The 13,676-nt window shown below is 36.1% G+C and overlaps 1 protein-coding gene across 7 annotated transcripts in view; it reads left to right on the forward strand.

Annotated features, from left to right (window-relative positions):
- LOC134537788 (protein unc-13 homolog B) overlaps nucleotides 1-13,676 on the forward strand; it is a 1,087,975-nt gene that overhangs the window by 415,960 nt on the left and 658,339 nt on the right. For 6 of the 7 annotated variants that reach the window (XM_063378591.1, XM_063378590.1, XM_063378593.1 and 3 more), the window contains 2 exons: nucleotides 581-920; nucleotides 8,236-8,268. In XM_063378591.1, the coding sequence (XP_063234661.1) occupies nucleotides 581-920; nucleotides 8,236-8,268 (373 nt within the window). The remainder of the gene's footprint in view (nucleotides 1-580; nucleotides 921-8,235; nucleotides 8,269-13,676) is intronic. The other variant, XM_063378592.1, reaches the window with a different exon arrangement.

Here is a 13,676-nt window from a genome sequence, read left to right on the forward strand (position 1 = left end):
AATTAGGTTTTTATAATAAAAATCTTATAATTTATATATAAGTACTACAATCACTCTTGTGCTGCTTCCTGTTTTATTGTACCAGTAGGATATAAATATATTTTTTTTATATAAGGTATTTTATCTCGCATCCCCTTCTTTACAACTGAATCGATTTTGATAAAAATTTTAAACGAAATAGCCTATATACTGATTTAACACATTTTATTCTGCTAGAGTTAAAGCCTTTTTTTTAAATCCGACTCGTTTGGGACTAGAGTCTTGCTGGACTGTCACACGTCTGCAAGCGAATCAGGTAGTGCCAAATAACAAGGATAAAAATGTTCTCGCTAAGAAATCAACCAACGGGGAAAGTAAACATGGGTCGAGCACACCTATAATTTTGAATTCTATCCTGAGGCCAGAGGAATCCGCGAAATTTCCGGGACTCTAATTATTAGGTCTGTACTTGCATTGCAATACGCGGGACTGTTTGACGAGGTGACCTCGTGGATGGGTAGCGAGGCTTGGCGACTGCTGTCTGGTAGCTGCTTGTGGCAGGACTGTCTCCGGCGTGAGCTCGCGAGGCTCTGCGTTGCAGCCGGCTACTCGGAGGACAGCGACTACACCTCCGACCTCAACTACCCGGTGGGCCACCACGCCAACTCGTCGGCGTCGCAGTTCCGCGCCGCCGCGCACCAGTTGACCACGCCGCAGCGCTCGCTGGAGACGAGCCGCGAGAACTCGTACGAGCGCGACGACTACGGCGGCGCCAACCAGCAGCACCAGCACCAGCAGCACCAGCACCGCCAGCACCGCCGGTCGCCGGGAGGCGGCTACAGCCACGCGCGCGACCCTTCCTCCGGCCGCCGGTACAGCGACAACGAGTCGGAGCCGCTGTACTACAACAGCCGCCCCAAGAACTACAAGGAGTACGTCAGGTGAGACCGCCGCCATGTCGCCATCTCTTCCTCTCCCCTCTCCTCTCGTCAACACTGACCGAGCAGTGCCCATCTTTAGGCCATGACAGGATTCTGCCGCCTGAGTTTCAATATTTGGCTTCGCTAAAGCATATTATTTTAATTTAATGGAATTTAGAAGTTAAAATGACTAACTGCTACAAGAAATTCCATTTGAATTTACATGTTATTTATGCTTTGATGAAGGCAAACCTTTGATATTAAACCATAGAAATTGGTTATGGACAAAAAAAACTCTGTTGGTTCCTATCTCAATCACCTTAATTTCTCCCAGTCCCTGAAACTTGAATGTGTGCGTGAAAAAAAAATAGCAGGTGAGTCCTGTGCCAACAAACCTTTCCCTGCTGTCCGGACACTCGAACAAGGATCACGTCAATGTGTAAAGAAGTGCATGAAGTACATCAGTGTCACAAAGCTTCTTGTTTATCTACTGTAATTTTTAAATTTTTTTTGTACAGAGAATTATTTTTAGAGACCTCAAAAATTCTTGAATTCATGCTTGAGCCATTGGTAACCATTGGAAACCATCATTCAAGGAAGTATCGAATCACAAGTCAGCGGCCAATGAACAGGCGACGTTTGTCCGAGTATGCAGAGGATCATGGAATCTATCCTAGCGGTCTTGAACTCGCGATTTTTCCTAGCTTCTAATTATACGGAATAAAACATGTTATTTCTATTTTTTTTTTGTGGAGAGGCTTGTTTAACATTTTAAAAACAAGTGTCGGAAAATGCTGGTCACTGCAGTTACAGCCAATTTAATGCTGAAACATACGTGTAAAGTATTAAACGTGTAAAGTTTAAAACGTGAAAAATAGAGGGTTCGATAAATGACTGCATAATATCTTTTCACATTAGCAAGCAATGTACGTTCTTAAACAATTGTAGTTTATTTATTTTTTTCGAATTGGATACTGCTTTTTTACTAACCATGCATATAAATTGAAATTTAAATGCTGAAGGTCATGTTAAAAAGAATATCATCTTAATATTCTGTCGGTTAGGAAAAAAAAATATTTTTTTTTTCATCCTGAACAAAATAAATATTTCTATAAAAATGGGTTTTTAAATATATTCTATTAACTCCTGCGATACCACGAGGGGAGGGGAAAGTCAATAAATTTTAATAACATACTGACACTTTCTAAAGCATTCTTACACCGAAAAAAAAAAATTACAATGTCAAGCGCTGCTCCTAATCGAATCAGTGCAGAGCGAAGGGCGCCACCTGTGTCCAGGAGGCGGGGCCTCCCCTAAACCACCACCACCCCCCCTCTCGCTGGCCGGCGCGCCGGGCTGACAGTTTCACAACACAGGCCTGTCGCGTCTCTAGCATTCTCGTAACATTATGTATAATTTATGTATCATAGAATTTTACAAAGAAATGTTTTGAAATTAGTTCATAGAAGTTTTACGCATTACGTTGCTGCAGAATCACAGAAAGATAATTTTAAGTGAATTACCGTTACTAAGAGTACAATATGAAAATAAAAATATTTAATTATGAATACTAACATGTCTTTTTATAGTAAGCAGTTATCATAAAGCAATTAATGGTGAAAAAATTGAAGCGATAGAAAAAATGAAATGTTTATTTGAGTGGACCATCCGTAAAAAATGCATTAGTTGGACATATGCCTAGATTGAAGTCGATATGTCGCTTCAACAAGGAGAAATATATTTAATGTGGTCGGATTTTATAATGGCTACACGTCTGGCTCAAAAATTTTTTTCTACTGTTTCACACTTAAAAAGATTAAAATAAAGGTTAGAAATTACCTACAAAAATATGCACTACCAATATTTGGGAAGCGTAATTTTTCTAAGATTTCTCCCGAAGCTAAAATGAAGCAAAGAAATGGCTTCAGCATTATTTTAAGTTCAAACTTCTCATAGTTTCTTTACATTAATCTATGTTCTTGTACCTACCATATTTTACTACATATAATTTTTTACCCTTGGAACAAAAACAACTTTGCATTACTTTTGTATTAAATAAATTACATAGCGTTGTAACTCTTCCGTAAATTCTTGGATCTGGAAAAAAAACTTTGTTTTAATGAGGTTTTTTTATTACCAGCGATTTCATTAATGAGGTTTCACTTTAAATAAATCTCTAGGGGTTTTCAAATGGCGCGAAGACACCTGGAGCTCTTCACGCCGTTCTTTGACCCTGCCAGGCGGCCTAGTACGTCTTCTTTCCGGACGTCATTAGTTGGCCCACGCTTCAAACGAACTACACCCCAAAAACAAGCGCCTTTCTCCTCGGGATTTTTTCCTTCTTCTTCCAGTCTTAGGTGCGCTGAGGAAGGGGTAGTTGGGGGGAGGGGGGAAGAACAACACCAAAAGGAGGAGCTGATATTGGATTCTTCCAGTTCTCCAGCTCCAGCGAGCGCGCTTTGTTTCTCCAACTCGCGCTCACTTTCGTCGGCGGGGTTTTCCCCGTGGCTTCCCCTGGCGTTGTCCGCTTGATTCCCGTCGTGGTAGGAGACGAAGAAGAAATTTGGAGAGTTATTTTTTATCGCTTTCCCTGATCATCGTCGGAAGTTTACCCGAGACGTTGGTATCTTAATATCCAACCAAAAATATGAAAATAGGCCAGAGATTGACTTTAGAATATTTAGAAAAAAATTATCGGTGTCAAAACTTATGTCCACTTTTGAGCAAAATGCACTTTCAACCGTAAACTTGACCACTGTTTGGCTTTATTTCTATTTGACCAAAAAAAAAAAAAAACACGCGATTTTAAAACCGCTCAACATATCGTAGTGGGGATCTCTTTATTAAATCATTTAAGAATACTTGAGGGCCAATTTAGTTGTTCTGTTTCCGAATACAGTTTTTAAACTGTATTTTGAGAAAAGTGAAAATGGCTAAAACGCATATTATATTTAATAAAATTTAGGTATTAAGCATCTGGTACAGATTCTTGAAAGCCCTCAAGGGACTTGCATTTATCTTCAAATCCTCCGCCGTATAGTGTTATTGTTACAGCTCGAATCTCATGAAGACTGCGACCCAGTATAAAAAGCGTTGCGCTTACAGACGACACCGCACCAGAAGCACCAGCGAGCGTCGACCTTATAATTCCGCCTCACTAACAAAAAAATACAGTCCTGAATAGGCGCGTCTCTTACGCTCACTTTTACGCTCGTAAGAACGTCAGCCAGATAACTATTCCATATTCGCCTAAACTAAAAGAAGGTTTGTGTTATTACTTACTCTTTTCAGTGCCAGTCCAATCAAGCACGACTTAGCTGACGGCTTTGGGAAAAATTAACTGTATTTGAAACTTATGTGAGAGTATTTTTTTTCCTGGTTTTCTTGCACACAGTACACACACTTCAAATTACTTTCACCCTACCTGCAATCACTGAGCATACTTGGCGGTACAACGGCATCGTGATAAAACGGATGTAATGTAGGCCTACGCAATAGAAACATTCCCAGTTTAGGTTTTTCATTTCTTGTCTTGCCAGTAACTACATCTCGAAGTTTGTGCCTTTACAATGTTAACAACACCAATAGATGGTTGAATTTTGTTTTATACAAATTTAATTTTTCTGTTCAAACTTAGACACATTAGTAAAAGTATGGGTCCTAAAATACGCTGCATATGAGTTAAGAGTTCTAACTAAGAAATATACTAATAACTATTTTAGTTAAGCAAATCATAAAAACACAAAATTTGTATGCAACCGCGGATGGATAGTTGTGCACATAGCCACAGAATGTTTCAGTCACCTAGTTCAACACTGTCTCATAACAGCATAAAAGCACCGCTGTAACAAAAAGTAAACGACAAATTAGCTTGCAAGATGTTCTGATGCCATTGAATATTGAATAACGTAGTAAATAGCAGGAACAACACAATAAAATGAAATTCTGGTTAAATAAATAAAAAGGCACGAAGAAAAATTCTAAAATTTTATGCAATGAAAGTTGTTTGTTGAGACTCGAAGCAAGAGGAGAAAAGGCAAGGATATAGTAAAAGTACAGTTAGATAGACAACATAGCACAACATAACAAAATATGGGTATATTACTTACAAACTACATCCCATTGATAGAAACTTAGTAAATCATCCAAACATATTTTAAGTTCAAAAAAAATCCTTAACGACTACAGCTTACAGAACCTCCTGTCAAAACGTTTTTAGACCATTTTAGCTTTTTCAGTCATTTAAAGAGTAACGTGAATCATTTAAGAAAAACAAATTATTAAAGACATTTACCAATAGGAATATATCTCAACGCTTTTAAAAAAACTAGAAGTTAATATCATAAATCAAAAAACCTTCTTATTCTGCATAATTAATTAACGTTTAGGACTTATTTTGTGAAATTAAGACTAGGGAATGCTACACATTAAAATAAAGACAAACTAAATAGCATTAACTAAACTTATAAATATGAATGAACTAAACTGGTGATATTCGATATGAGTGTGTACCGGTAGTCTTAGTGAACATTAAAATCGTATTATTTCTTAAGCCTTAATTTTTCTATCTCTATACTATTAGCTCCTATAACAATCACGTAGGCGTTACTGCAGACGCTGATGCAAATTTATACTCAAAGGTATTTATAAAACTTAATATACTGTAAAAAAAAAAACGTTGTGGATTAATTTAAATTGTAAGATGTCTGAAACACGTGTTAAAAGATAATTATAATTTTCGTTACAGCCAGTTAGGTTTTATTTGCGACGGTATGTGAAGGAACATCGTTTTAGAAATTTAAGTTCTTTTTATCCTTATAACCTTTATTGAAGGCATGTCACCAGCATCTATCATCATGAACTGGCATGCTGCAAATTGCAGGAACTTGGGTGAAATGTTTTATGTCAAGCAAATTTGAAAATGTTCTTATTTTCGTTGTTAACGTTTTTCCGAAATATACTTAATTAGTTTTTGAATGACAATGTATAATTAAGAGCCTGCATCGTGTAAGTTGTATCGTGTTAGTAATTAGTGCTATGGTTGTCCCCCTTTTCATCCTTGTAGTTTGTTTTGTTTTGTTTTGTTTTGTTGTTGGCGTCATTTTTAATTAAAGGAAGCTTATGCTAAGCAAAGATCTTTTTTAAATTTTTCAATAATGAAAACAATATAAAATTTCAAAAAAATTTAGACTTTATTTTAATCTGAGTACCTAAAGATTTGCTCAATGTTCCATAAGATTCACACTCACAGGGGAAACTTGGTTGTGATTAAAAAATATTTCAGCTTTATTAAAGGAAGTTTTTATCGAAGCCGAATAATTGCTATTGCTGCTCAACATTTGAGTATGTTTAAAACGGGGCAAGTATTATTTTCATGTTTGTAGCCTGCAGTATTGAGATTATGTCCCTAACACAAGCAGTGAATTAGCCTGCATTCTGGACATCTTTTGTTTTTCCTGTGTGCTGTTAAAACCTTGCATGCAAACTTTACTATTTCTCAAACATTCATACAGCGGGATATAGAGAGATAGAGGAATATAGAGAGGGACATAGAGAATGAGCCAGAGAGATATATATAAGGAGATATACAGTGATATATAGAGATATAAATAGAGAGATATGGCGATATATAGTTATATGTGTATAGAGGATAGATAGAAATATATGGAGGAAGATATATTTTTATAAATATATATATATAGAGTGAGATAGAGAGATATATAGATATTTATATGTATATTGAGAAATAGAGAGATAGAAGGATATGCATAGAGAGACAGATAAACAGAGAATTATAAAGGGAGGTCGAATGATTCTTTGTATATGTTTACCTATTTGAAACAAATTATAAATAATATTTAATGACGCATTGCAACGCATGCTTGGCATTAGTTAGTTAAAACATAAAAAGACCTCACACTGAATTTTTTTGTAAATGTAACAGAAGTATGCATGTATAATTACAGATTTGTAAATTCACATGAAATCAACTTTATTCCTACAAAATAGTGTTTGCAGTAATACTGGTATGGATTCTTACTGGGACAACACAAAGCATGTCACTGTATCTAAACGGTTCTCTGAATAGCTTCCTAGTTTTAACTGCCCACATAATAAGTATAATAAAACAAAATAAAGTCCACTGATTTAATATTCTGTAATCTTCCCATGGTTAAAAAAATTATGGTTGAATGAAAAATCAAATTAAATATAAAATTACGCACTATTTTCTAATAAATACTCAGTTTTATCTCGAATAACACACACACACACACATATATATATATGCAAAAATAGTCAAAGTAATATGTTGTACAAAGTTACAATACATTTATTGTAGTACAACAAACAATTTATTGACAACTGGTTCTCAAAGAAATCATTTGTAAAAGTCCAAAAATATGTTTTTTGGTGAACAGATAAGTAAAATATGATGATAATGATGAGATAGTTTCAACAAGGGCAGTAAATACAGAAAAAAAAACATCAACTCCGGGCCATACAGTGAACCATGGGCGAACCCTTAATGAGACTAGACAGATGTTCCCGGCAACACTTTGACAGCACGGAAGAACCCGGTAGTTTTTCCGTCACGAAACAGTTGGTGACTTTTCGGGAACTGTCATTTGCGTCCGAAGTCAGACGTATGTCCCGGGTATTATATTGGATCGATTTTATCCCACTGCAAGAATCATTCGAAGAACTTACTTTCACGCATAGGGTCATGTCAGGACAAGTGCGCGCGCCGCCTGTACACGGAAAAAAATTTTTTAAAAGATTTTTTTTTTGACAACCAGTGGCCAATAAATACAAGAAGATACTGTAACATTACAACATTTGGCTATGGTTATTTTTGCATGTGTGAAATACGTTTTCTGAAACAATACTGAATGTTGCGCTTACGAAAATTAAAGCATAATTTTAAATTTTTTTGACAAGCATAATTTTTTTAAACCATGGAAATGATTATCGAATAGTAAATAATTTGACTTTCTTTTGTTTGATTATACTTATTAATGTGCGCAGTTAATACTGGAAAGCTATTCAGGTAATGGTTTACAAATAACTTCAATATAAGTAGGTACTGGGACAACACAAAGCATAAATGCGCGGGAAATAATCAGAACATTGTATTACTAAGAACGTTTTTTTTTGTAACGATACAGTTGCTTGGATGCAAATGATCAAATTTATGTTTACAGTTTAGCTGTGTAAAGTGACGCCAGCAAAAGCCTTTCCAATTTATTTTTTTTCCTCGACCTTGCGTGTGTGTGGAATGTGATGCTGCATCTGAATCAACGTGGTTGTGTGTTCTGTTCCCACGCTCGGCGGCTAGGCGCAGGAAGACGGCCTGGGACTCACAAAGCAGGTGAGGTTCACACATGTCGACGGCCCGGCAAAACACCCTTCGCTTTCCCGTCGCATGATCGGCGGTCTTTTCGGCTTCGTAATGACGCACACGTACATAGCACGTGACACGTAAAGCTTTGTGTGTGAGTGCACTTTATCCCCTTGACGAAGGTACCGAAATTTTCAGACCAACCTTACCCCTCATGTCATCGAGTCTCCAAACGGGGTAGACGGAACTATTTTTTACCCACTTAAATTTTTTTTTCCATTTCCTCATAATCAGAACATTCTAAATCTCTTGTAGACTGCTCCACTTGTTCCACTATGTTTCTACCCGAAGGAACACAACTTTTTTATCCTCTACTTTTATGTTCATCGGAGTTAACGTAGGGCAGTAGCTCCAGCGAGCTCAAACTGCTGCCAAGTCCAAAAAATTAGTTTACATCCTCAATCAAACTCTGAACCGACGAAGGGCAGAGGGCTCGCTGTCCCTACAGGGAGAAACCCTCAAAGAGAGACTATGCGTCTCGCAAGGTTTCAGCGCTGGAGTTGATAATGGCAAATAAAATCGTGAGCGAACGTTGAACACCCAACAGGCAAGAAAACAGGTGCAAAAGTTCAACCAAAACTAAACTCAGATGGTGGTGTGTCGAAAAGAAATTTAAACAAGTTTAAACGACGTACCTGACGTGAACAACTAACAACACTTGAAAGTTTATTTGCCACGACTCACCTGGGAATTGCTGTGGCACCTGAACTACTCAGCTAATGGACTGACGATATGAGACCAAACCAGGGATCTCAGCCCCTTATGTGCATTCAGTGCGCGGTAACTCCAGCTAAAACCCATAGGAGCGGCGGGTTAGTGATAGAGAGGAACGAGTTCATCAAAAGTGTGTGGCGGAGGAACATAAATGCAAAGAAGAATAAGATGATGCGCCTCCAAAAACACAGCTCGATGTCTTCTTGTCTTCGACACCCGGGCGTATCTCAACTGACCCTGGCTGCATAATCGTTGTCAGCCATCAGTTCCGCGTCTATAATTCTGGTGAAAAACTGCCTCAAAACTTTCTAATCACCATCGCGTTTAGATGAATTTTTATATAGTTTCCTATTCTTTCGCACGTCTAAAAGAGTTTCTGACATTAATTTTCTTCACGAAATATTCCGAAAGCTTTAATTTTGCCGTTTTCTGGAGCAACGACCGTATATATTTCAATAAAATAAAATAGATAATTTCACACGAAAATTTCCAAAGTATCGTATCGTTTCTTAATTTAAGTTATTAATAATCGGCAAAGGCAACATGAATAAATATACCTACATAAACATTACATAATCGAGCAAAATAAAGGCTAAAAGGTTTTATAACAGTGATTAGTAAAGTTGATTTTAGCAATCAATTTCAGGCTTTTACCATCTACAAAAAAATTACATAATTTATTAACTTTTACTAATCTACTATATAAAAATAAGTCGGGTTTTCCTTCCTGACGCTTTAACTCCAGAACGCACGAACCGATTTCCACGGTTTTGCAGTCGTTGGAAAGGTCTCGGGCTCCGTGAGGTTTATAGCAAAGAAAATTCAGGAAAAATTCAGGACAAACTAACATTTTAAGTAGATGGCGCCGGTGCGTGATACATTGTTTGACAGCTACTCATTGTTCTCTGCTCAGTTAATTTCATGTGATAAACCGGTATTGTGTTCACTGTGAAATTGTGAAAAAAAAAAAAAAATAAGTTATTCGTTTCCTAACATTTCAATTGGAAACCATCAAATCAACAAAATTGGACTATGTCACTTCCAGTGGCAATCTTAGTTTATGTCACTTCCAGCGACCATTTTGTATTTTTCCATGTTTGTTCTCTAAAACATTCTGCCATTATGAATTATGATGTCACATCCACCATCTTGTTTTCTAGAACTTTCTACTTTTCCAATTGAATGCTCCTCTCCTTTGTGTTTCCGTTACGATGATAGCATCGAATAACCCACTCCTGCACATTGCACTTTTCGTTACAGCCTCCATATTTAAAATAGGCCTATATTTACTATAAAAATAATAAACATACAATATAATTATTATAAGAAAACCATTAAGTTTTGCTATTGTAAGGAACTTAGTAGAGAGTAAGAAAAAAATACAGATCCTGACAGTTTGTAGTGTCGCCATATTTGTTTCAATTTTCAATACCCTTTTTGTATATTACAATTTAAATTGCAGAAAAAAATCATGTTTCATAGACACATAAATAGTGAGTGGGTGTCATTTCTCTATGTCCACGAGGTCTCGCCACGTCAATTTTCTCCTTGGGGCGAACCCATCCGCTTAATTAAATTAAATAAACAGCTTTTATCGTTGAATGATTTATTTCATGAAAATCTGCTCTCATAAAGACACTAATGAATCACCAACATGTTCGATAACAAGAAATTGTGATATGGCAAAAGTGTAAGAAATTGTGATATGGCAAAAGTGTTACAAGATTGTTCTCTAATCGTTTGGGATGAATGCACGATGGCGAATAAAAAAGCAGTTGAAGCTGTGGACAGGACACTACGGGACATTAGGCGCAATGAAAGGCCCATGGGGAATGTCACACTACTCTTATCTGGAGATTTTCGGCAAACTCTACCAGTTGCAAGTCGAGGGACTAGAGCCGATGATATCAAAGCTTCACTGAAGAATTCTTACCTCTGGCATCAAATAAAAAAACTGCAACTAACAATTAACATGAGAGCACAGCTGGGTGGTAATTCTCATGCGCAAGAATTTTCCGGTGTTCTATTAAAAGTTGGAGAAGGTGCCCTCCCTGAGCAACACGGTCAGGTGACGCTTCCAGAAATACTTGGCAGAGTCGTATATTCGGAAGACGAACTCATGCGTTTGGTATTCGGGGATCTGTCAAACATACAACATCAGGAACATACGTGGTTATGTGAACGTGCCATACTCACTCCAATAAATGACCAAGCTGCTGCAATCAATGAAAAAATGTTTAACGAATTGAATGGGGCTGAAGTGGTTTACACATCGTTTAACAGCGTCCTTAATCAGGCCGACGCCACTAATTATCCAATTGAGTTTTTGAGTTCTCTCACTGCAAGTGGTCTTCCTGTTCACAAAATTGTTCTCAAAGTCGGTGTTCCAATGATGCTTCTGAGGAACCTTACTCCCCCAAAATTGTGCAATGGAACCCGACACTGGATGTGGCTCAGGTGAAACTGTTTTCATATCACGCATACCGATCATCCCGAATAACTTCCCGTTCGGGTTCAAGCGCACACAGTTTCCAATAGCAGTTTGTTTCGCGATGACAATAAATAAGTCTCAGGGTCAGAGCCTTAAGGCAGCTGGTGTCGACTTAAGGTCTGATTGTTTTTCCCACGGCCAGATGTATGTGGCTAGCTCGCGGGTCAGTAATGCAGACAATATTTACATTCTAGCTCAAGACGGGAAAACAGTAAATGTGTTTTACAAAGAAATTTTATGAAGTGTCTTCCCGACATTACATTAGAAAGTAGAAACATATTTACACAAAATTTAGGTAGTAACATATTTTTATTGCAAAGACTGAAATGGAGGTGAGATAAATTATCATTTGTGAACATAATAAAACTACTACAACTGTATCAACTGTTATGTTATAATGTTCAAATTTCTAAATGGTGCAAGATAATACAAAATTCCATGCGGAAAAAGTCGTGGGCAGCAGCTACGTATAGTTATAGGTATAGGGCTATGCATGCTGATTTTTCATATACTGCATGGATGCGAACATGTAAGAATAATCTATCTTACTATAATAAAAATGTAGTTCTTTTTCTGTCCGTCTGTCTGTTTATACGCGGCGTTCTACACAACTACTATACTAATTTTAATGGGTTCTTGCGCATAACAGTCATTACTTAATTATTTGCCTTCAATGCAGTTCCCTTATTTCACGTCCAGCGAAGCGGGCGGGTTCGGCTAGTCATTTATAATAGCTCAGGGCCATTTTATGAAAAAAAAGTTTTATCAGGTTTTCTACGTACCAAAATATTGCTTTGTATTTAGAATTAATTTACACGTATTGAAAAATACCGTTTAATATATTTTTTTTATATAATGTTTAATTTTCGCTATTCATTAAATAAACACAGCAGAGGAATTAACGAGAATATATCACATCTGTAAGATCACTGTCATTGATAAAATTCAAGGTACGTATTAAATATATTTATATTCTAAAAATTTGTCAATTTTAATCTATTTTATACCATAAGGAGTCTCTTTGCATGAATACCATTTTGTGTGCACGTCTTATCTCTTGTTGTAAAGTAATTTTGCTATGGTATGTTGCGAAAAATAGACTAAAATAATTATATGTGCAAATTATATAAATACTCATTTAATTTATCACATTTTACTTTTCCATAACCATTTTATTATTTTATGTTAGATAAGACAATTAATTGGCTTTTAAATATTAGAAGTCTTGTTTAACAGTATGTATAACATTACCGAAATAAATCATAATCGTTTCGTCATACTATTTTACAATCATGTGATGTAGGGTAGTCATTAATAAATACATGTACATTTACAAGATATCTAGCATGGTAGTTGGTCTTAATTTGGATAAATAATGCTTACTAGAATGCTGCGTCAAAGTTTATGTAGTTTTTTTGCTAATATGTATATCAGTTTTGATGCTTACGTTTGGCATGTCTGCAAGAATAAATTCTTTTGATAGCGAGCTATTGTCTGTTTTAAGAACACATCTTACATTAGTTTATAATGCTTGTTGTAATTTGTAGTTGAAAGAATGGAGTTGATTCAAAATCAGTAAATATCACTGAATACCCGTGAATAACTTCTTAAATGGAATCAGTGACATCGTGATAATTATAATTACATGGATTTAATAAAGGATTTTACCGTCTTTACATTCATTGCGCCAATAAAATGGTCACAGTAGTCCAAATGGATTCCAAGAATTTGTTACTCTGTGATAAATATTTTTTATAGACTTGTGTTTTATTTTTGTAATAATTTATCGAAACAGTTTTAAGGGAATTAGGAAATGGATTATATAGATGCTTTTAAAACATAATTCTATTTTCTGTGTTTATGGCATTTTTTTCTATGACCGAATTTAAGTACTTTTTCTTTATAAATATTATTTTCTGTGTATGTGATACTGGTTCTACACATTGGGGATTTTACATTTTGAAATTTTTTTATTAATCTTTTTAAGTTACTTATTCGTCTTTGTGTTCTCATAGTTACATTCTGTACTTTAATTACATTTCAGCCTTTGATTTTCACCAGTTCAAACAAATTAAATCTGCTTGCCTAACAAGTCATAAAAATGCTTTCAAATACCTCTATCTTAAACAACTTTCATAATATTTTCTTTTTTGTTTTCGTGTAACCTATAAAA

The sequence above is a fragment of the Bacillus rossius genome, chromosome 12 (genome assembly GCF_032445375.1).
Source record: "Bacillus rossius redtenbacheri isolate Brsri chromosome 12, Brsri_v3, whole genome shotgun sequence".
NCBI lineage: Eukaryota > Metazoa > Arthropoda > Insecta > Phasmatodea > Bacillidae > Bacillus > Bacillus rossius.